Here is a 25,311-nt window from a genome sequence, read left to right as displayed (position 1 = left end):
AAACAGTGTAAAATTTTTAAGAGACCAGAGGGCTTAAGTGGTAGAGAAATATGGTCTATACTATTAATATAACTTCATTTTAAAACCAGCCTAGCATGGCCAGCCTGCACTAGATGCATAAACAGATGGATAGACAGAAGATGAATGAGATGATATGAAGCAATATCATATTTAGCTCACTTAATATCTATTAGAAATCTATTAAAATTATTTTTTGTTTTAATAGCATAAGACAGTTCTATTTCACTTCCAAGTTCATTTTAAATCAAGGATTTGAAGTACTCTCATGGTCCTCTGAGCAGAAAATTTACCTAAGAAAAATCAAGAAAGTCTCTCAAAGGGTTAATTGTTCCAAGGTGGAGAATATATTTAAATGAAAAATTCCTCAAGGAAAACCAGCTTTGTCTTTAGATTTTACAAATAACAGCCATTGGTGGCTAATCTTCCTAACCTTTAGTCAGTTTTCTGTTGATGAGAAATCAGAATCAGGGATCATTACTTTTACAAAGAATGTTTAGACATCCCAGTGACATGATCACTATATGAAATATAATTCAAATTATTTCAGTTTAAACACTGACTTTGACAGTTAGTAAAATCATTTAATTTTCTACTATGGAAACTGTTTTAATAATTTTAACCACTTTTTTAGATTATACCAATTCTTTGAGATGAAGTACGACAGAGAATCAAAATAATCTGTAAATTGAGCTCTATTGCAAAAAAAAAAAAAAAAAAAAAAAAAAAAAGAGCTTCATTCCTTAGTAGGGATGCGGCGGGTAAACTTTCCAGGGCTTTTTGCTTGTGTTTTTTTCTTCCTCTATCTCTTCTTTCCTCCACAGCTCAAAGACAATCCAGCTCATGGAAGCAGACTCTGGTTAATGATCCCTTCCCTCCTTTACTTTCTTCCTTTCTTTTCCATTCACATTCCCAACCTTGCATCTCTCTTCTCATCCCTCCCCCCCATCCCCCACCCCCACCTCACCGCCTGGGGGAATGACTACCTCAAAGAATTAATTCAGAACAGGCAGCCGAAAATGGTAACAAGAGTGGGCAAATCAGGATGTGGATTTAGAATCAAGAGGTATTTTAAAGGAGGAGAGCTGCTCAAATTAAACATATGTTAAGAATACAGCCTTGTTGTTCATGGCACACCTTCTGCCTGCCATCCCACCCCAGTGGGATCAGCCTTTAAGGGCAGCGCCTTCCCTCAAGGAATAATAAACACAGTGGCTTGAGTGTGTATAGATCTGAGCAGTGCAGGGGGCTTCCTGTCCTCTTGGTCCAACCTCACTGTTGGAACACAGGTGGGTAGTGACCTAGCTAACTAGTGAAATGGGTTATGGCCCTCAGGCTCACAGCCAGAGAGAAGACAGTCACAGCACCAAGGAATGAGGCTTGGGGCATGAATCAGTATGCGCCTTGATCTAGGCTTCAGCACCCAGGCCACACTTGGAGCCTGCACTTCCTGCTCATCTTTCTCACTCTCACACATGCGAACTAGGCAACACAAATCCATTGATCTTTGGGGGGAAAAAATGTCTGTACAGAGGCTCAGAATGTTTTTCTTTGAGTCAATCGGCTATCAAACTAAGGTTGGGTCTCCCAGTTCTCCCATTTTTCCGTGTGTGTGTGTGTGTGTGTGTGTGTGTCCTTTGATGATGGGGCTATGTTCGCACAGTTCCAGTTTTTATACTTGGAAAATGCTCAGAATGCATTGCTTTGAGAGTCTCTCCCTAAAAGCCCAGCAAAATTTTTTTGAAAGCTTCTGATTCTATTTTGTTGGCAAATTGTATTAATTATGAAAAACTTTGCCCTATTTCTGCGTTTTCATTCCTCCCAAAGTATCTCATTTTGTTATAGGGCCACCTCAAAATTTTGTACTCCAACACTATTGATATGAACTAGTCCCATCTGCAGCTCTCTGAGGGTTGTACTTAGGAGCTATGTAGAATAGCAATATATTATTTACTTGCTTTATTTATCACTTTAGAAAAACAAGGTGAAGAACAGTAATGTAATCCATTTGTGGCTTGAATTTACTCCATTGATAGATAAGATACAATACTCTTGGATCCTATAGGAAAAGTTCACAATATTCAAAAAATCCATAAGAATTCTCGAAAAAAAAAGTTTTAATTTAAATTTTGACTAACAGGTCTGAGAAACTCACAGAGCCCCTTTCTCATTTATTTTGGCATTACTCCCAGAACACAAATAATGCCTAATTATGCAATTATTACAGGATAACAAAGGGTAACAAGTTCCCCTTTATATTGTGGGGGATGGCAGACAGAATTTGCTAATTAAATAACTACTGTGGGGAAAGAGTTTCTTGGTCTTGCAAACATTTTATAGTTACCAATTATGTGATACAACATGCAAATAGCAAAACTCTTGATTAAAGTTGTCAGGCTCCTAATGTTCTATCACAAGTTCAAGTTTATCACATAGTCTTGGTGCTATATTTCACTTCCGTAACAATGATCCAAATCAGAGGAATTGATAGTATGGAAATTCTTATTTTTACAAAGGACAGATTGGAGGGTGTGATTTATTTTAAAAAAATCGTTTAAATAGTCCGTTCTTCTTCAATAAACCCTATGTGATCTGACAACTGGCTGTCTTTTGCCATGTAGTCAAATATTCACAATCTTTTAGGGAACTTGACTCAAATATTCCTTTGACAAAGGGGAGAATGCATTGCAAGGTTTGAAAGAAGATTTGTGCTCAGTCTGTCTCTGCAGCTTTCAATGTACAGAGGGGATAATCCAGTGAAATCAGGTTCTGAAAACAGCCAAGTCCTCACAAATTTGACTAAACATATTAAAGGAAATGCTACTAGGCAGGTAGGAGTCGTGATCAGAAGTATGGCTTGGGAGGTGAGAAGGGGGCAGAGGTAGAGGTTTCCTTTCTATGTGTACCTCCCCCCAAAGTGAAATCTTTTCAACAATTGTCATGGCAAGGGTGACACGATGTCATTAACATGTTAAAAAAATTACATCAGTATGTATGTAGAATGATTGCTCAGTGGTTAAGACTAGCTAATAAAATGATTTTATTACTAAAACAAAATAAAATTTATAATAGAAGAAGAGAAGGAAAGCCAGGGCAAGACTGTCAATGGGTATAGAGTTATAGTTAGATGGCAAAAGCGCTGGAGTTCTACTGCTTAGTAGGGTGACTATGATTTATAATATTGTATTGAGTATTTAAAAAATCATACAAGAGAGGACTGAATGTTCTTACCACAAGCAGATGATAAATATACAAGGTAAGAGATAGGCTGATTACCCTGATTTATCATTGCATGATGTATAGGTGTATCAAAACATCCCAGCATACCCTGTAGATATGTATAATTATGTTTTAATTAAAAGCAAATTTTAAAAGAAATACTCATCAATTCATACAAATTCTGTGCACATGATCTCCCAACTCTCCCTCATATTTCTCTCTGCATGCATGTGCATGTCCTTGCTGTCAAAGAAGCACCTTTGCTTTGATGGTGGAGTGTGGAGACAAGTGCATGGATGCATACCTGATAGGCACAGCCCTGGGCATGAGGCTATGTGTTGAGTCCCTGCGCTTGCTTCATGGCCCACTCCTTGATTGGCTGCTGCAAGGACAGTCAGCAGAAATTGCATTTTGGCTGCCTGTAATGTGCTTAGCTACTGCCTGAGTATACATGGTAACTGCGGAATAAAATCAGACCTGCTTCCTGCTTGGTCTCCCGAGGTCTTAATTAGTGATTCCGCAGCCACACTCTCTTCTACCCTGTTCCGTGGACCTCCTTGCTGGATGAGAGAGAGCCCTTGCAGTGGAGCTCCCTTCAGGCATTAACAACCATGATTCCAGTTTTTAATGCTTGGAAAATGTTCAAAATGTGTTACTTTCAGGGGGAACTAAATATGGTGCCACTTTGACAGCCACGTCCTTCAGGGGCTAGACATGATTGTTTGAAAAATTTGGATTCTACTTTTGTAGAATCTTTTGTCCCATATTTTCCTTGTGTTGCTTTTCTCAGTTGGAATCCTTCAGTGGACATTCTTCTAGTGGCAATTCTAAGGTATCAATGGAACACTTTTCTTTCTGCAGCAGGTAGCACATCATTAAATTAATACTGTTCCCATATAGAAGTTCTTTTCCAGGTATTGTTTGCAGGCTATACAGCTGTAGGATCAGAGGGTGGGATGCAGTAGATACTAGGCACAAAGGAAGAGGAAAGTAAGAATCGGGCTTTTAGTGATGAAGGCTTTGGGACCCTGGGGGCAATTGCTATACATCCTTGTGTCAGAGAACACACTGTGTGGTGTTGCTATTCACACAGATCCCCCATCAAGATAAACAGTCACAGTTAAGGGAAAAGCATTTACTAAAACATAGACCAAGAGCACTCTCTTTTATAAAGTGTACAAGAGGAAAAGATGAATAAACCCAGGGACAATCTTGTGGGTAAGCTGCTTCTCTGCTATTATTAGCAAGGTGAGGGGATCTGGGCAACACTTTGTGGTCTTTAGGAACACTTTGGCTTCTCTTAGCATCATGCTCTGAAATTATTTTTTCCATTTTTTCATGTTGTCTCTGTAACATGACCTCTTTACATAGTATATCTCAGGAAATGACAATTGGCTGTCGTATCCCATACAAATTGATTGGATATGACAGCTGAAAGGAATACAGATTCTGCAGAGAAGAAAGTTTTCCTCTTGCAGTTGCATCCTTTCTTTACCTCTTCTTGGTTAATTTTATTATTACAATTAGATCATTTAAAAATCAACACATCACATACCAACCTCCCCTAAGAGCAATCATAAGATTTGATGATTTTTCTGATATGTAGGATAGGGTTTCAAATTTGCATTATTTTATCTACTGAATTAACTATGAATTCTAAACCAAACTAATGTTGCCATGTGTTTTTCAACATCTCTAATCTAAACCATCTGGAGAAGCATGGTTTTGCAAAGGCATCTCTTTCAGGACACTCTGTGGATTTTGTCACTCCTTGAGGTTTTGGCAAACCATCAACATCACTATACTTCTCTTTTATGAAATAGAGCTTTTGACTAGGATTTTAGCTTCGTGTGTGTGTGTGTGTGTGTGTGTGTGTACATTTGTGTGCATATGGGCACTTGTGGACAATTTTTCCTCCTGTTTTCTTCATTATTGAGGGGACAATATATTTGTGATAAACTTATTTTAAAGAAAATTAGAGGCTTTTGTTGTACATAAGGCATACTTTGATTTAATTTCAACTACTCAATATAATTCTAGACTAAGTTATCAGAGAAGCAAAGCAGCACTACTAAATAACATACCTTATTATACATGGGTGCTGCAAATACCTCTTAAACAAGTCAAGAGCAGAAAACATCAGCTTTAGGGAATTTAAAAAGTAGAAGTTATAAAATTATTATGGCAACCATGATTTGTAGCATGTAAGACACAATAAGCTCAATATATTCTTGAGGAGATTATAGTTAAAAATAACTAAGTTAAATTGTTCACCTGTGAGAAAAACAACACCTTGTTTAATTTTTTTTTTGGCTAACAATAAACATGTCTTTTAAAAAATGAGTAATTGGGCTGGGGATGTGGCTGAAGCGGTAGTGCGCTCGCCTGGCATGTGTGCGGCCCAGGTTCGATCCTCAGCACCACATACAAACAAAGATGTTGTGTCCACCGAAAACTAAAAAAAAAAAAAAAAAAAAAAAAAAAAGTAAAATATTTAAAAAAATGAGTAATTGCCAAGCATAGACTATTTGTTATGACAAAGGTTAGAAAACAGTTCCTCCAAGTAACATTGGTAGTTCTGTTTCCAGAAATTCTCTTTGATAAATAAATGCTCTCAAATAATTTCAAGAATTAAGTTGTGCTGAAATTGTTTGAGATAAACTGAAATAACAATATGACTGGGGAAATATGAGTCTTTGTATTAATTAAAAACATAGTATGTTCAAATAGCTCCATTCGTATTAGGGAACTTAAGGGAACCTAATACAAATCAGAAATTTTGGCTCTAGTTCACAGATGGATAATTTTTTTTTTTTTTTAAAGAAACAGATGGTCTGAAGTTTCAAGGTGATTCTGTTCATGGAATATAAAGAATCAAAGCAATGACGGGCATCCCTCTTGGAGGTGGTAGTGGCCTTAGCATGCTCCTGGTAGGCACTACTACGGCCTGGGTCAACACTACAGCTACCCCCTGCTTCTCCCTGATTGCTTCTCAAGAATGAGGTCTCCCCTACATAGACCTCAGAGGGAGAGCATTGCTCTTCTGAGACTTAGCTTTCCTCTCAGAACACTTGCTACTCTTTTACATCTGCTCCTGCCTATATAAAAATGTAGGATAAAGAAAAAGCACAATCTGGTATTCCACAGAAAGCAAGCCCCGCTAAGGGGAGCAGCGCCCAGGCCATAAGCGTCTCTGGGAGGGACAGCTCTTCACGAGATGCCAAACTGGTCTTAGATGAAAGTAGAATATACTGGTTGGCCCTGTTTCCTCATTCTGACTCCAGAGTCCACAGAGTGCATGAAGCGTAGCAAATGGCCTGTTAGTCCACATAGAACTCAGTACAGTCATGGAGCTACACAGGGACTAGAGGGTTCCTTTATAAAGTCTGTGCCTGGGGCCATCAGTGTGAGCAGTTAAGCCAAAAAAGTCAATGCACGGGTGCCTGGCATGTGGCAGAAGCACAGCAGCAGGGAGGGTAGTCAAGCCATTTACACCAGTATACCCTATCAGTTATTCAAACACTGAGCTCCTTTTGTACTGGCTGGTAAGAGACCTTTCCCCACGTTCCTCAGCACCCTCCTGCTGCCTAGCTACCTGATCTCTCCCTCCGGACTTTTCAGTCACAATCTCCCCCATTCACCCACTAAAGATGCAATGCCTGGCACAAACGGACCCACATTCCTGCTGTTTGTTCAGAACACATAGATAAATACATATTCTGGAGTTCATTCTTTCGTATCAGGTCATAATCAAATCTGACATTCATTGGGTATTTACTATGTGCCTGACACTAAGAGCTTTACGTATATTATTTTAGTCTTATGATGCCCTTTGGGTTGCTGATTGCCACAGCTCCTAAGTAACTGAGTTATAAATCTAGGCAGTGTAGCCCCATAGTCTGTTCTTAACCATTATGCACTTAACTGCTTCCCTGCTTTCCTTACTGGTGTGGTCAATATTTGATCATAATTTAAGCAGAAAATAAATGGTTAAGTGATTGGGATGAGAGAACTTTGGAATGGTTTGAGTCTGTCTCTTCACTTGGCATTTATATATAAAGAGCATACATGAGGATCTGACTAATGTGAACATGTTCCAGGGAATTTGTCAGGTGATGAAAAACATTAAACCTGGTGGAGATTAGGGAAAACTGAAATGTTCTTATGGTGAGGGAATAGCCACTTCTCAACTCCAGCCAATCATTGCTGGGTAGGCTTGGCCATGGTAGTACCCTGTACATATATGTTGAATGAATGAATAAATGAGTGGGTAAGGAAATGACATTCTTGACATTAAGAATGTCAAGGTTTTGGCTTCTTCCCACGTGATTATTATACAATGATAGTGCAACAACCAAACACAAAGGAAATACTTCCATATTTTAGGTAGGTTCACCTATTACTATAGAATGAGTTGTGTCCCTTTCCTTCCAAATTCCAATGCGGAAGCCCTAACAACCTATGTGATAGTATCTAGAAACAGGGCTTGGGGAGGTAATGAAGGTGGCGGGGCCCAGATATGTCAGGATCATTGTCCTTTTAAGAAAAGACATCAGAGAATTCCTGTGCATACGCTCTCTCTTCATGTGTGAGGGCGCAGCTAGAAGGCATCATCTACAAGCCAGAAAGGGAGTCCCTACAGGAAACTGAGTCAGCCTTGACCTTGGACATCCTAGCCTCCACAGATGTGAGAAATAATTGCTGCTTATAAGCCATTCAATCTATGGTATTTTGTTATGGCAGCCCAAGCTAATTACATACCTATATTATCTCTTTAATCTTCACAGTGATTCTAAGAGGTAGATAGGGCCTCCTTCCCCCAAATGTTCAGTCCAGACCTCTTAGAACACCTGCTTTCCTGAGATCAAGGTTTCTTTGACCTCAGTGGATGACTGGGGGATGGGGAGAACAACTTGACAGACCAGAAGAGCTTGCTCATATTGCTCTCTGGCTCTCACTGCACAGCATCAGTGACTCCTAGGGCAGTGCCTTGGAGCACTACTGGATAAGGCCCTGTTCCGATGGGTTAGCACAGGGCAAAGACATTTAGGAAGCTGAGGGCAGTCTGCAATTCTGGGTTCCACATCTACAATATATGGCACCTTAATGGAGTATCCTACTAAAGAGTCTTATATAGTGTATATAATAGTAGGAAACTTCAGCTTGATCATTTGTAGTACATGATAGCAAACCAAAACAACTTAAAATAGTTTGCTCAAAGGTATTGTCTCATGACATCCCTCCCATCAGATAACTCCCTGGTTCAGAACCACATCGGGGAGGTGTACAAGCACCTTCATTGTTGATCTCAGATGAGAAATCACCTTGGATACTATCTCTTTGCTATAATCCAGCTGAAAATTCTAATTTCCCTGGATGTATCTCAATGACTCATTCTGCTTCTTCTTGAGTTACTCGTTGGAGAAGATCCCAGAAGAGGGTAGATAAAGAATGAAAACTGGCAAGGCAGTTTTTCTGCTTCCAGTTTCCTGGGCCAAAACAGAAAATGAAGTTCCTGCTGCTTGATTTAATAAGAATCAGCATCTAGCTCAAGCCTCGATCATTGGACCAGTCATACTCAATTGGCATAAAAGAAGTGTTTCCAAATGTCTGCCTTTCATTTTAGCACATTGGTTTGAACTCCCATGGGCCCTTTTCTACAGACACAAAATAGCAATGCTGTGTTGCTAGCTGCTCCTCTGGTCTGATCCGTACTAATTTGCATCTTTTATGTAACAGCTTAATTTTATTGTTATGTCCTATGGAATCTTTAATTTTCCATGATTTTGTACCTTGAAGTATGTGTCATAATCTTACAATACTGGTTGAGGTTTCCTCTTGTTTTCTGATTTTAAGGTACATTGAAAACTGTCTGGGTCTCACTTTGGTTTGCATGTTCTTGACCATGGAGTTTATTTACCAATTACAAAGTATCTATTATATGCTTTCATTGTGAATTCCAGGAACTCAATGTATACCAAACCTTAGTTGTCAAAGAACTGTTTTTCCTTCCTGTCTTTTTGACTTCCAGCAACCACTTCTGAGTATAGCCAAGAGAAAAATCTTAAGAAACGTCTTGTCTTTTCATCAGCCAGGCTATAAGAAAGTTACCCCTCCTTTTGTGTTAAAAAATAAGATTTAAAAATCCTAAAGTCAGATTCTAACACTTCTCTGGTCATAATCTACTTTATAAAATTAAATCAATATACATTTTTGTGTCCCCACAAAGATTAAAGATTTGTATTATGAACCACAGTCTGGGTTCAACAAAAATTGATGGTAATATAAATCCAATGTATTAAAACAAACCTTGCAATTCTACCAGAGACAGAGGAAGACTTCTTTTTAGGGGATCAGGAGGTTTAACACCAGAGCCTTCACAACTCACTAGGGGTCACCCAGTAGAATGGTCAGTCAGGAAAGAGCTGAAAGCCTGAATTTCTGTCCCTGTTCTAACCACCAGCCCACATATCCTCCTGCATTTACCATCACTCCTGGCAGGCAGGCAGAACTCTCTTTGAGGTTAGTGGGAATCTCAGGCAGAACCAGACGCCGGGCAGTTGAGGCCAGGAGTTTCAATCTCATCTGCAATCTTTATAGAATCTTAATGAGAAGTGAAGCCACACGTAGGAAAAAGTACAACTGAGGGTTTGAAACCCTGGCACCAATGAGGTTAGTTGATATAGCCCCGTTTCACATTTCTGTTTTCTCCCTGGAACAGTGAGTGTGTTCAGGTTATGGTCAGTTTCAGGCCACTGTCAGATCACCCTTGAAAAGAGGAGGCCAAGGACAAAGAAACCCAATCAGGAAAAAAGTAAAAATAAAAACCTCTGACCATGTTAAACCTCTAAATATAGCTTTTCTACTTACTCCAGTGCAGCTAATTCTAAGATATATATTTCTGATTCTATTCATTCCATTTAAAAGAGAAAGACCACACCAGGGTAAGCAACGCAGGCTGGTCAGACACATAATCTAATGACAGTGTGTGAAGCCACTACAGAAGGCAGCAGGAGCACTGCCAGTCTGTGATGGGGCTGTGTGGCTGATTTCTATGCAGAGTCCACAGATATTTTCCAAGTATAGACAGCTTTTATTGAAATGAAAATAGAAAAAAAAAATGCAAGACTAGAACCCACACCAAAAATTCAGCTTAGTAAAGACATGAAACTGCCCATGAAAGGAGAAGGTATTTGGCTTCATTACTCATAACAGAGACAAGAATCTTCAGACTGAAATCTTTTTATGATTAGGTTAAAAGCCTATCAGTCTTTACAAAAGACTGTGTTGATGTGTTTCTTATGCATTTTCTTTCTAGTGCCTGAAACAATGCTCTTCTGAGCCACTGGATTTGTGAGCAATTATAAACTTGGAGAAAAGATGAAGAAATCAGTGGAGATCATTGAGAAAGGGGCAGCTAATGCAGTTATTCTGAAATTATAAAAACATAATTATAATAAGGTTTCCCTTATCCTCAGACTACTAAACAGACTGTCAAATTTTGAAACTACTGAAATAACCCAGGAGAAAATGCATTCAACTGACCTGATCTCAGTGAGTTAGTGTCCAGAAAATACCAGTTATAATAAATGATGATTTACCAAAAATCAGAAAGGATATAAGAGAAAAGCTACAGGTCAGGGGTGAGAATTTTTGTCTTTCTCATATATATTTTAATTCCATGGGCTCTCTGATTTTTCCTTCAGGGTCAGAAAATGGTAAAGATGGCTCTGTGTAGGACCACATTCAACCAATGTCTTATAAATGTCAGGGAGCCCAAAATAAAGCTTGAACAAGTCACACAGTCTTTGCTATCAATGCCCATGTTTGCCCATCTACACTTCAAAGTAAATAAGTTAGACACACCAGCATCTCTGTCAGTAGAACTTAGGCATCATTCTTAAAGTTGCCCAAGTCATTGCAATTATTAGCAAAGGTGGAGAACCCAGTTTGTTCCAATTCTTCTCTATTCAGTGCCCCCACTCCCACACCATGCCATGAACCTGCGTGGTGTCACCTTGCTGCATCCCTTACAAATATAGAATAAGGCAGGGCACAAACTCTGGAATAAAATCCAGCTGATTTTGAAGTGGTTCATAGGTACACCTGGAGACACTGAGCATTTATGATAATGAATGTCAAGAGTAGATTCTTAATACATTTCAGTATCATTTTCATTGCTTAGGAAATCTCACATTCCCTGGTATCTAATAATTGCACTTCTAAAGTTAATCACTCCACAGTTATCTGGAATTGGAAGGACTTGGGAGTTGTGAAAGATACTGGTTTCCTGGATCTGGGGAAAAAATAAAGGTGTTAATTTCATGTGTCAACTTGGCTGGGCTATGGTACTCAACTTATTGATTAAACAGCAGACTAGATGTTGGTGTGAAGGTATTTTTCAGATGTGACTAACATTTATATCTGTACACTTTGAGCAGATTACCCTCTGTAATGGGAGCTGAAGTCCTTGAGAGCAAAGACCAAGGATGTCCAAAGAAAAAACAATTCTGCCTGTAACATAGAAACCCTGTTTTGCTAGCCTGCTCTACAGATATAGATTCAAGACTACAGCATCAGCCCTTAGTAGAATCTTCAGCCTGCTGGTCTATCCTACAGTTTAGACTTGTCAACTCTCACAGTCTCGTCAGCCAATTTTCTCTTGCTTGCTCTCTTTCATGTACCTATGAAGGACATATTTAGAAAGGCTTATGTCTATCTGATCTATATCTCCTATTGGTTGATGACTAATATACCAGGGGACCTCAGAAGGGCTTCACATATCTGTCCTTGGAAGGATTGATTTCAGAAATTCTTCATCACGTATCAAAATGTGCAGATGCTCAAGTCCCTTTTAAAAATTGTATGGTATCTGCATATAACACGAACATCTTCCTGTGTCATCCCGAATACTTAACATCATCTCTACATTATGTGTAATACCTAAAGTAACATTAATGCTGTGTAAATTACTGAAATACTTTTTTGTTTAGGGAATAATGTCAAGAAAAATGTCTTTACGTGTTCAGTACAGATGCAATTATATATATATATATATATATATATATATATATATATATATATATATATATATATATATTTGAGCCACATTTGGTTGATCCATGGATACAGAACCCTTTTTATAGAGGACTGACTTTATTTACTTTCAATCTGTCCCCTTCTTCTCTTTCCGTCTTTCCTGAGTGGGTTCAGAGCTCATTCCAGTTTACCCTCTGAGAGTTTGTCCTGCATTCTTCCCCTACAGTTCCTTAGATCACTTTAAGACAATTAATTTAATGATAGAAACTAGTTTGGTAGTAGTATTTAGTAACAGATTTTTGTAATTTTCATGAATATGTGCTTCATGAATATCAATGTCATTTTATATGAACTACTGATGGTTTATATCTGAGTAGCACAATCATGATTTTAAATATCTATAAATGTGCATGGCTAAATTGAAAAAAAAAAACCAAACAGCTTTTAAAATTTTTTTTTAGTTGTCCATGGACCTTTATTATTTATTTATTTATATGAGGTGCTGAGAATCAAACCCAGTGCCTCACATTTGCTAGGCAATCGCTCTGCCACTGAGCCACAACCCCAGCCCAATTTAACAGCTTTTGATACCTGAAGTCTGTCATCGTGAACTTCTGCACATGTTACTTGGACCCTAAAGTTTAAAAACTTTAAAGTTTATCAGCATTCTTACTTTTCTGTTTTCCCAGTGGGAATGTTAGGTAGAGTTTAGAGCCCCCATCTGCCACTAGTCACCAGAAGAATTAAAGGTAGGAATTTGAGAGACACAGAGATGTCACCCAGCATCTTTGGGTAACTTTGGTGTGTTTATCTTGTGAATATTCAAGGTACTCTGACTGCTTTTTTTTTTTTAACTTAAAAAAAAAAAACAGAAGCGCATTTTGTTCTAAAATACATTCATTGGGTCATTTAAGGGAAAAACTGAAAATTTAATGCAGTTGATGAAATCTTTAGTGAATGGAATCCCAAAGGTACTAGGAGAAGGAAAAGATGATCACTTCCTTTGATAGTAGCAACTACTGTCACATGATAAAACAAGTAATTTAAAAATTCTAGTTGATTCTGAAGACCTTTGGAATTTGCTTCTTTACTCAGTATTTTCATCCTCCAATTTATTGACTTGTTTATTTATGTAATGGTATGAATATTAAATATATTTTATTTTGAGTCTTAAAACAATTATTTAATACAGTTAAATTTTTAAAAATTTTAATAATAAATATTATACATATTGACTAAAACAGTATGGAGTGCTTCTTGGATTTTTTTTAATTAAAAATATGCTTTCTGTTATTTTGAGTAGTTTAAAAGGCAGTTTTTCAAAAATGTGCTTCTCTTTATCTCAGAATCTTTATAGATTTTTTCTGGCAATTCAGCAAAACTCTTAAAACTGAGCAAAATTAGGATTTTTGTGCTTCTATGTTTACAGAAAGAGCTGACAAACTTGATAACCTTAAAAAAAAAAAAGGAAAAAAAAGTGTTCTTATTTCAAAGGCTCAGAAAATAAAGGTTATTTACTATGCAGACCTAGACTTCTTGTTAAGTTGTTTTTGAGATAGTAAATTAGAAAAACATGGCCAGCGTTAGAGGTTACTCAATCACATTGAAGCTGGGACTTTTTATTCCAGCAGCTCCTGTTCCCCAAATTATATCTGATAATGTTCTAAAGTCTAAACATATTTTAGTTCAAAAAGTTACTCAGCTCTTAGATATAAAATGGCACAAAGCTTCCCTAAATCTACAGGTTTACCAATCCTCTTCGAATGTGGATGTATTCAGAGAGATCTGTCACTTAGTACTTCTGAATTGTAATATTTGAGGAACTGGAACTTTGAACTGGCATGTTTGCTTTCCTTTTCCCTGTGCATAATAACAGGATAGGAGCATTAATAAAGGGGTTGGTGCATTGGTCAATGAGAAGGCATGTTATTTTGGCAGAGTCATGGCAACAGAGCAAAGCTGAATGTGTGCAAGTGTAGCATAATTTCAGCTCATAGTATGTCAAATAGAAGACACTTCTCAGTAGACACAAGGAGTAAAATATCCAAAGCTCTTTGATATTATCTGCACTTGCAAACTAGAAATAGCATCTTCATTTCTCAACAATTTGAGAAATACTGGTGGTAAATCTTCCCCCAACCCAGCTTCACAAGTATTATTATCTACAAAACAATATGGTGCCTGTAGACCTAAAATTGGCAAAATCCACTGAACTGCATTTCAGAGAAAGGAGGGAACTTGAAATGGTAGTGCTCTGAGGATGTCCACGTGGGTGGGCAAGCATATGTTGCTATGAAGCAAAGGAAGTGGTACACCACAATTTCTTCATAAGTGCGAGGTCTTTATAAACTCATCCTCATGGGGGCTGTTTTAAATAGAAAGAAAATGACACAGTCCCCAACCAGGCTTCCTAACTGTTTGGGGAGGGTTGCCACTTTCCCAAAACATTAGGTTACTGTGGGGGAATTTTCCAAAATTGTCAACAATTCCATTTTTAAACTCAGTGCTTCCTCCCAACATAAGGCAGATGCAATGCAGCATGAACTATATTTGTTCTAGTTGAGATGTAGGTTATTTTTACTATGATGACTCCTACCTGACAGTGGAAGACATATTCTGGTGTGGTTTTCTTAAACTTCATGTTCCAAACCAAGGCCACTCCATCTGGTTCATGGGGAGCATCTTCATTATTGTTGTAAGAAGCGACCATCAGCTCAGGGTACTAAATGGAAGAGGTCACAAGAATCCATTAGGCTAAGATGACAACACAAGGGACACTTTCTCATCTCAACATATGCATGTTATGTTACATACTTCAAATGGTGCTTTATTTTTAATTTTTTTGGTGGCATATGTAATAACAGCCTACTGCCTCAATCTACTGCAATCTGGTTTCTGTACCCACTACTCTGCGTGTACTTGTATGGTTACCAATAACTACCAATGGCAAACACTGCTTGGTCTCTCTTATGCCTGACCCTTGGAGTTACTCCTTCTTTCTCCTATGTTGGCTTCTACTGCATTGCTTTCTTCTAATTTTCTTCTCTGACTACTATTTAAAAATCCCTATAAGTTCTCCTTTTGCTACATATATTCTAAAGGAGCTGCTCTTTGCCCCCGTCTATACATTCTCCCCAGGTTATCTCATCTAATCCAATAGCTTTAAAAACAGTATGCTGAGAGTTTTCAAAGCTATGTCTAGGGCTGATATCTCTCTGATCTCTGATCCTCATATTTGATTGCCACCTAGAGTTGGCTTAGGGCTGTCCATAAAGACATCAGATGCCACACATGGCAAAACAAGCTCATTGACTTCCACACAAAACCCACTGCTCTTGCAACGCTGATCTGGCCAGCTGGGCCAGATGTGCCAGATGTGCTATTTTAGTTTTCCTTTCCTTTCTCTCTCTTGAAGTGTGTCACTACTCCCTCCATACCTTTCTAATCCATGTTTTCTTCACATTCTTAAGGTCAGAGCCTCCTAAATTAATTTCTGGTCTGGGGAAGGCATTAGCTTCCTGAATGGTTCTCTGTATCCAGGCTTGCCAGGTCCTACCCTCATCTACAAACTCCACCCTTTGCAGGATGCCTTTACAAAATATATACTTGGCTAAGTCACCCTCAGCTTGGAATACCCTTAAGGGTTCATCACCACTTTCAAGGCAAAAATCCAAGTCATGTAGGATCCTTCACGATCTGACACTTCTTAGCTTCCCTGCTCAATCTCTTACAACCTTCCCTTACCACCCCACTGTATGACCCAGCCTCACCAGGCTGGTTTTGAAGCACACAGGTTTAGCTTCTATAACTACAGGTCTGATCTCACTCTCATGGGAAGACCTTGTCTATGCTGGTTACATCAAAAATTCATCCTTTAAGACTCAATGTAGGTGTCAAATCCTCCAGACAATCCTAACTAACCATCTGCCCTCTTCTTTCCCACTTGCCCCCACTCCCATTTTGATTCTGAAGCACTTCTCCTGCTGCATAATGATCTTCTCCCCACCATGTCTTTCACTAGATTGTAAGTTCTTTGAGCGCAAGGACTGGTTGTTATTGACATCTGAATCCACAGTCTAATAATTCCTAGCATATCATCAACCTGCACCAAAATCGGTTGAATGATTTTTCAGTTTTTATTTTAGTAACTGTGCTCAGCAGAAATATTTGACCTGTTGTTGTCAAACAATACCAATAATTAAAGGCTTATATGTGAGAAACACAACCAGTACAATAACAGGGAGAACGCTGCAGGGATGCTGGGTGTTGGAAACACCTACTCACCCTGCATGAACTCTGACTCTAAATAAATTTAGGATGAATCTCATCCTTAGGACACTTTTCAGGCAAATGCCATTCCTACCTGAGGCTCTCATGAGGTAGCCCCTTAAACATAGCATCAGGAGACTTTCAGATCATGTCACCTTTTTCTCATAGATGATTTAATTTTTTCCTTCCTTTTTACTCTGCTGTGTATATAAACAGAAGATTTCCCTTACACATTCAAACACTGTCTTTTTTCCCTATCAAAGATAACCAATCTAAGTCTTCTATGTGGCTTTGTTTCTTCTTTCAGTGGTCTCGACTTAAGAAAGCTGCAGAGAGTTACAACGTGCTGGGTACAGAGGAGGTGGTGGCACACATTGAGATCCATGGATGTGGCCACCAAGGGAAGTAATCACTCTTTATGAGAAAATGCTCCTTAGCAGAGGAATCAAAGCTGATTAAGCAAGGCCTTTGATTCAAAGCCCATTCTACGAAACTAACCTCCAGATAAACACAGAAGTCTCCAGACTGTCCATCTGAAGTTTAACTATGTCACATGTAAAAAGGCAACTCTATAAATACCGACACCACCACCACGGGGGCCGGGGAGCAGCCAGATGTGTCTGAAGTAATACCCCACAGCTTTCCATCTGGGTCTCATCGCTGGCACCCACTTGCAGCTTTTCTTTTTTCTATTTACATTATTTACCTTCAAACTCCTTTTAGAAAACTAGGAGTGCTTTAGTAAAATACTAGTGAGTGCCTTTGGCACAATTTCTGTAACTGGGATTACAAGGCCTAGGGGTAGTGACTGAAGTCTTATTTCACGCAAGGTTTTAATTTCAAAGTATCCTCTAACCTGTCTTTTCCTACTCTGTCTGAGCATGACTAGTCATTTCTTCTTGTTCACTGATAAAAAGTCTCTAAGCAATTATTTGCATTTAAATGTTGTTTAAAATGATGATTTTGAACAATTATGAAATTTATGGTCACTTAATTACTCAAAGGGCTGGATTATCTGATTTTTAATTTATGGGAATTTTACCTCAAAATTACCATGTACGTTGTCAAGCTTGGTTTGTTCTTAAAGAGAAATGAAATCTATCATTTCCTGGAAAGGAAGGAACCAGCATGTTTTAAGTGCCAGACACCAAGCTGGGTGATACGTGAGCCCCCTTGCCTCTTACATCCTTCTGAAGCAGACATGGTTTATTCGATTCCACAAAGGAGCCCAGGGTAAAAGTTGTTCCAAGTCATACTGCTAATAAGTGATCAGTGAGGACCCCTCTTGAAGTTCAGTGGGCTTCAAACATCACACCCTTCTTGTCCACTGTGGCAGGTGCCATCTATTCATACATAAATCACCGTGCCAGGTAAAATGTAGGACAAGAATATCCAAGAGGGACAACATGCTCTGCTTGGTAGGAACTCACCCTTGAGTAGAGGAAGGTAAGGCACAGGTATGAATAACTACAACCCCAGTATCAAAGCAGAGCATGCGCTAAGAGGAAGGCACTGTCATGGGGCTTCTGTAGAAGCACAGTGGGTGGAGCTGGGAGTAACCATGGCAGCGGGGAGGTGTGAGGTATATATCTGGGAGAGAAGCTGGAAGGGGCTTCAGAGATGAAATGAGACTTGAGTTGAACCTTGCCAGCTGCGTAGGTTACTAGGAGAGAAGAGGGAGGAGAATGTGGGCAAGAGTACAAAGACTGGCCCTGGAGATTCTTCCCTGGTGTCTGCCTGTTTCACAGCATTCTCCTTTGGGATTACCCCAATAATAGGAGTAATTTTCCTGGGATAATTAATTAATTATGGGGTAGATGCTTGACCAAGCTAAGCTAATCACCTTCTCTAAACCTAGATGTAACAAATTTTGAACTGAGATGAAATGCAAAACCTGTGGGCTAGTGAGTCAGGTTAATGAGAGTATCCCACAGGTGAGGTTCCTTGATCTGTCCAAATTTCTACTGAGTTGTGGTTCTGCATCCTTTCCAGAGATTCTCTAAATATTCCAGTGACTCTCCAATAAATTTCCCTGTTTACTTAAACTTGCCAAGAGTAAAGTGTTTTTTTTCCTTCTTTATCCTACTAGTGTGGAGAAGAAAATGTTCAGGGGACATCAGGTTGTAGGCTATGTGAAGAGGTGCAATAGAAGCAAGGGCAGGAAGTGCCTGGGGCATTATCTCAGAAGTCACTGAGTATTGGTGGACAGTTTTCTATTTTACTCTGGGAAATGGGGGCAAAGGAGTCACAGTCTGCAACTACTAACACCACTGCTGCTACTACACTCACTACTATGTCATGTTAATTGAGTACTTCTTTTGCACTAAACACACTTTTAAAATTCTCAGTCCTTTAGATATAGTAGTTCATTTAATACTTGGAACAAGACTGAGCTAAGTATTATCATGATTTCATGGATGAGAAAAATATTAGCCAAGGGAAGTTACACAATTTACCAAAGTGATATAGCATATAAAGGTAATCTTTACAAAGATTAATCTGATCAAAGTACTTATAATGACTCTACTGTGTAGAGTCTAGAAGTAGGGAGACCAATTTCTTTTTTTTTTTTGTACCAGGGATTGAACTCAGAGGTACTCGACCACTGAGCCACATCCCCAGCCCTATTTTGTATTTTATTTAGAGACAGGGTCTCACTGAGTTGCTTAGCATCTTGCCATTGCTGAGGCTGGCTTTGAACTCGTGATTCTCCTATCTCAGCCTCTAGAGCCACTGGGGTTACAGGTGTGCATCACTGTGCCTGGCTAAGGGAGACCAATTTTTAATATAAGAAAGAAGTAAAGGGATAGGCACAGGGGTGCCTGCCTATAATCCCAGATTCTCTGGAGGTTGAGGTGGGAGGACCTCAAGCTCAAAGCCAGCCTCAGCAATTTAGCAAGGCTCTAAGCAAATTAAGGAGACCCAGTCTCAAAGTGAAAAATAAAGAGGGCTGAGGATGTGGTGCCCCTGGGTCAATCTTTGGTATCAAAAAAAATAAAAAATAAATAAATAAAATTTAAAAAGGCTAAAAAGAAGAAGCAGAAAGAGTAATATAAAGTTCTTGTGAAATTCACATGGTAATAGAATATCACCAGGAATCTTTTGCCACTGTAAATCTGATTGGATTTAGCAACTGCATGAACTTTCAAAGATTACTCAGGTTTGTATCTTAGATGACTACAGGATTGGAAGATGCGATTTACATGTGACAGGAGTATGTATGGTGAAAGCAAGACCACAAGTCTACTTTTGTACACATCTGGAAAATCTGTGATGTGGTATTTGGATAGTACTATTGACCCATTGTGCTAAATAAAATTCAGTGAATGACAGAGTTGAAATAATTCCCCAAGTGCCCAAATTTCTTTGAGGCAATAATGTTCAGGTAATATTTTGCAAATATTGGAAAGTTAATGTGTTATTTTTAAGAAGTCTGGGGGATTGAAGCAAAGCTATAAAGAACTTGAGTTTCTTTTTTCTATCCTCAGTTTAATTCTGTTCTATTCAGAAAACTATTCTAGGTGTATCTGCCACCATCAGGCCCTGAGACTGTTTCATCCTTTTCCCCTCCCTCCCTCCCTCCCTTCCTTCCTCCCTCCCTCCCTCCCTCCCTCCCTCCCTTCCTTCCTTCCTTCCTTCCTTCTTCCTTCCTTCCTTCCTTCCTTCCTTCCTTCCTTCCTTCCTTCCTTCCTTCCTCCCTTTCTTTCTTTGTTCCTTTCCCCCAGCCCTTCTCCTCCTCCTTCTCTTTCTACTTCTCCTCTTTTAAACCAGGGATTGAACCCAAGGCACTTAAACACTGAGCCATGTCCCCATCCCTTTTTACTTTTTATTTAGAGACAGGGCCTCATTAAGTTGCTTAGGGCCTCACTAAGTTGCTGAGGCTGGCTTTGAACTTGCGATCCTCCTGCCTCAGTTTCCTGCCAAGCTGCTGGGATTATAAGAGTGTGCCACTGCTCTCAGACTTTTCTTCTTTCTTAACATCATTGAGTTACATCTAGATCCACTTAGACCCTTATCCCATAAGCATGTATACCTGGTTGGTCCTTTGAATGCCATACAAGTGTTGTGAGGCAGGATCTGGGGGTTCCAATATTCCTTTTACTTAACCCTCTATAAAAAAAAAGAATGTAAACCTTTCTCACAGCATTGGTGGGTAGGTTACACAGAAACAAGACAAAAATAAATGTAGTCTCTCCATGATGGAGTTTTTTTCCCTTTTCAGTTTTACTTTCTCCAATACAAAAATTATACATGACCCTGTGTAGAAACAAACCCATGGGCAACGGATCCCTTCACACACTGAGGCAGGGTAGGGACCAGCCTCACTGTTGCTGGCACCGACATCCCCAGGGAGCATCATCAGCAGTCCAGGAACATGCTAGCAGTTACCTTTGCTGAGCAACATGTCAGATAAGGTTCTTGTGTGATTTCTAAACCCTGAATAAGTGAACAAGTCAAGCTAAGTGTTTTCTCGGGTGTGGATCCCATGCCTGTGCATACGCACACCCCACGCATGATCTGTGAGCAGACTGACACACAGAGGCAGAAGGAGGTTGGGCAAACCCTGCTTGTCTTAATCTTTGCACGATCACACTCTGGATGCTTTGCTGTTTGGAAGTAAAAGGGGATTCAAAAGGAGGGAGCCCTCACTTACTTGCTGACTGATGACAGTCACATTGTAGGGATCAAACTCCTTTCAGTTCTCCAAAAGGATCAAGCTTTTACTTTTGGAGAACTGAAAGGAGTTTGATCCCTACAATGTGACTGTCATCAGTCACATTGTGGGGATCAAAATCCCTTTTATTCTTCTGCCTAGATCACATGCCCCATCCCCAATCTCCATTTGCCTCATTCCCAGACTTCCAAGAAGCCCTGCCTGATCAGAGAGAGAGCCCAACCTCAACTGAACTCTGAACATACCTGCTACCCACATCTTCAGCATCTACAAGATCTCTTGGTTTCAGATATAGAGGAAACCCTTTGCAGGGATAAGTGGTTGAATATATATGCCTTAGCATTGTGAAAAGCTTGTGTTTAAACCCCAATTCTACTTCTTCATAGCTGAGTGAGCTTCAGCAAGTTACTCGGTTTTGCTGAGGCATCTTTTCTTCAACTGTAACATGAAAATATTAATAAAGATTGCCTCCTATGATTATTATAAGGGGAAAATAAGATAAAGCCTTCAGAGCAGTTTTTGCAGTGCTTAGCATCTAAGACACACAAATTGCAAGGTAGCTGATTGTTGCTTCCAATCAAAGCATAGCCTACAAGAAAGCAGAAATTGTGCTGCATGTGAAAGCCTGGGCCTAATCATTCTGCTTCCCTCACTACTATGGTGTCATGTGTTGTTGAGAACATGAGCTCAGGGATCAGATCACTGGATTCAAATTCTGACCTCACCACAGCAAGGCTCAGTGCCTTTGTGTACATTACTTATCTGCTCAATCCTGGGTACAGTGCTTTGTATGTTGCCCCCTGGGTGAATTGCACATTCACCATATCAACTTTTGGTACATTTGTCTGCTTTCATTTTAAATGCCACACTATGCGTTTAGACTTTCTTTCTACAGCCATGGAGGAGATTTAATCTAGGGGCTAAAGTGAGTAGATTTTAGTTTTAGAAATATCACTTGGCAAAGGGCAGGAGAATAGGGATGGGGACATGGGGGTAGGTAAGATGGTGGAGTGAAATGAACATCATTATCCTAGGTGCATATATGATTGCACAAATGGTGTGACTCTAAATCGTGTACCACCAGAGAAATGAAAGGTTGTGCTCCATTTGTGCACAATGAAATGAAATACATTCTGCTGTCATGTGTAATTAACTAGGAAAAAAAAGAAATATCATTTGGTGAGATATCTGGAAGGAACACTGTGAGTGGATAAGAATAGAGGTAGGAAATAGGGTTAGTATATAGGTGACTGTATGACCAATGTGATTCTGCAACCTGTACAATCAGAAAAATGAGAAATTATATCCCATTTGATTCAAATGTATGAAATGTCAAGATCATTGTATTGTCATGTGTAACTAAAAAAATAAAAAAATAGTACAGGTGTAAGATGATGAATATCTGAGTGGGAAAATGAAGAATCTAGAAGACAGACTGGTCTGAATGACAAAGGAGAGGAGTCTGTAGTGTTGATGAAAGTGGGTATACAGTAATGCCCTTTAACACAGAGATAATATACAAGGCAAAAATGGATTTCAGAAATATGGGAATAATGAGTTAATACTAAGTTTAAAGTTCAATGGGACACCTGAGTGGTTCTATCTGATGGATAAAGTGGAATTCAGGAGGGGGATTGGGTGGGACATTATACTGTGGTTGAGTCTATTGCAGTGGAAAAGACCTCTCCAGACAGCAGGTGGAGAAGAAGGGTAGAGGCTGAGCGTGTGTGCAAAGAAGTCTTGAAGAAGGTGGAGAGCTAGAAGACAGGAGAATTGAGCAAAGAGAAATCGATGGAGGGAGGTTGTTTCTGTAAGTACAGGGAAGTCTGCTCAGCTGTTTGACAGAGAGATGTTAAAGCAGAATGAAAGCTTACGAATATCCACAGGATTTGAAAAGTAGGAAATCAGTGGTGACCTTCATGAAAGCAGTTTCATGGTCCGGCTCCTGTGTGTGTGACTACTCAATACATACAAATAACTAAATGGAGAATGAAAAATGAAAACCTCAGTAAAGTGAGAAACAAACAGGCATAGAGAAAATTGTAGATTGGCAAACATACCCAAAACACAGGAATAAACCTCTCCTACTTTTTATACAAATACCATGAGTAGGTACAAGCCCAGGTTGTCCATGCCAGCAACAATTCTTACCTGAAGAGACCAGTCCATACAAGTGACCACTCGATGCTTGGACCAATGCTCATCGTAGAACTGACGATTAAAAGATAGATTGGCTCCAGCCTGAACATCCCTAGAAGGGTTTAAACAATGGAGGTAAATGGGATGCTTCAGAACGGAGCTTCATTTCTACCCAACTCATAGTAAAACAGTGAAGACATGTCATAGGCAAAGCACGTAAATATTCTCTGAAGCCCAAATACCAATCTAGACCACAAACTCTGATCATAAACAAATGAACTGAACATGGTCTCCTTTCTGAAAAGCTCTTTCCAATCCAGCCCACACATTGTTCTAACCCTCATATGAGATGTCAAATTTGTTTCAGGTTTCCATCTTGACCAGTCCTGAAGTATTTTCCTGTCCCTAAGTGGTTCTAGCCAGAAGCAAGGTTTATTAGAAATCTTGCTATTAAGGGAGCATAGCCCAGAAGGAAATTCTTTGATATCAATACCATCTTATCTATCATTAGCTTAGAAAGGATATGCATGTTTTATCTTCCTAGAAACCCCAACTGGCTTTGCTAACTTCCTTCTTGCTCAATAGTTATAATTTCTGGCAGGAGGCAGGCATGGTGGAGAATGGAGGATTCACCAGATGTGTTCAGATGCTTACTATTCCTGCCATGGACCCAAACAGCATTTAGGTCTGGAAGGATTGCACTTTGGCCAGTGTTTACTTGGCTGACAGACAACTGGCCCTAACACCTCCTTTGAAGAACCCTGTGCTACTCATACAGTTGCTCCACAAGGCTGAAAACTTAAATCAAGTAATGCCTGTTCTGCACCAGCAGCTACCAGATCTGCACAAGAAGCTGCCTAAGTTGCATGAGTTTTGATTCAGAAATTCTCTTACATTCACCTTTCTTCCATTTATCCGCCCCCCCCCCTTTGGACTGCACCTTGCATTGTTTATCCTAGATAGTGCTTGCTCAGTCTGAGTGACCTGGCTCCAGACCACTTATCTGGGCTCTAACTGGTTGACCTATAATGATGTTTAATTTCCCTGGGAACCCTTCCTCAGCTCCACCACTGCACACTCAGGAAAGAGGTGCCTTCATCAGGTCCTTCCAGGAAACCAACATAATGCTTGTAGGAACTTGGAGGAATAGGACAAACAAAATCAACTGAGCCATAAATAATGGCTTTTTTATTATAAATAATAATAATTGTATAAAATATTATTGTCTCATCAAAGTAACCTAAAGATGCTTCCAGCTATTAGGAACATTCTCAGAATTCCCTTTTGAAATTGTTCTCTGAAACTTTGCTACATTTTTTTGAGCATCCTCAATGATGGTATGATGTTGTCCTTTAAGAATGCATTTGAAATTAGAAATAGTGAAAAATCACATCTGATAAAAAAGGCAAGTAAGCCTACTTTCACATATTGTTTTTAGATAAAAGAAATCTTCAGCTTAGGAAAAAAAGCAGCTGTATCTATTTTTTTTTTTTTTTTTGAGATCAGGAATTGAACTCAAGGATGCTTAACCACTGAGCTACATCCCCAGCCTTTTTTATTTAGAGACAAGCTTTTGCTAAGTTGCTTAGGGCCTCACTAAGTTGCTGAGGCTGGCTTTGAACTTGTGACCCTATGTCTATTTCTTATAAGGCTTATAATGTGTTTCCTGTTATCCTATAATGACAGTTGACAGCCACTACATTTTCTAACACATACACTACATAACAGAGAAAGGCATTTGGGGCCTCTTGCTTTTATTGATTAGTTGTTGTGGTGGTTGTTCATTTTTATCTGTAAATACCTCCTTGTCATATGTGTTTCTAAAAGTGCACAAACATATGCATCATCTTACAGGACCAAAAAGAAGAAAAATTTTCCAGTACCTTTATTGTCTCCCACATCAGTTAAGTCCTTTTATATCTCATGTTTATGTTCTTCAGCTTCCTGTTTGC

The 25,311-nt window shown here is 39.3% G+C and overlaps 1 protein-coding gene across 1 annotated transcript in view; it reads right to left on the bottom strand.

Moving 5' to 3' along the window:
- Dync1i1 (dynein cytoplasmic 1 intermediate chain 1) overlaps positions 1 to 25,311 on the bottom strand; it is a 293,851-nt gene that overhangs the window by 85,535 nt on the left and 183,005 nt on the right. Inside the window, exons 9-10 of the mRNA XM_026391510.2 lie at positions 23,372 to 23,471; positions 14,873 to 14,998 (exon numbers count right to left, since the gene is read on the bottom strand). Of these exons, the coding sequence (XP_026247295.1) occupies positions 14,873 to 14,998; positions 23,372 to 23,471 (226 nt within the window). The remainder of the gene's footprint in view (positions 1 to 14,872; positions 14,999 to 23,371; positions 23,472 to 25,311) is intronic.

This window comes from Urocitellus parryii, chromosome 3 (genome assembly GCF_045843805.1).
Source record: "Urocitellus parryii isolate mUroPar1 chromosome 3, mUroPar1.hap1, whole genome shotgun sequence".
NCBI lineage: Eukaryota > Metazoa > Chordata > Mammalia > Rodentia > Sciuridae > Urocitellus > Urocitellus parryii.
Note: the sequence above shows the minus strand (reverse complement) of the source record. Positions and strands in the feature narration are given on the sequence as shown.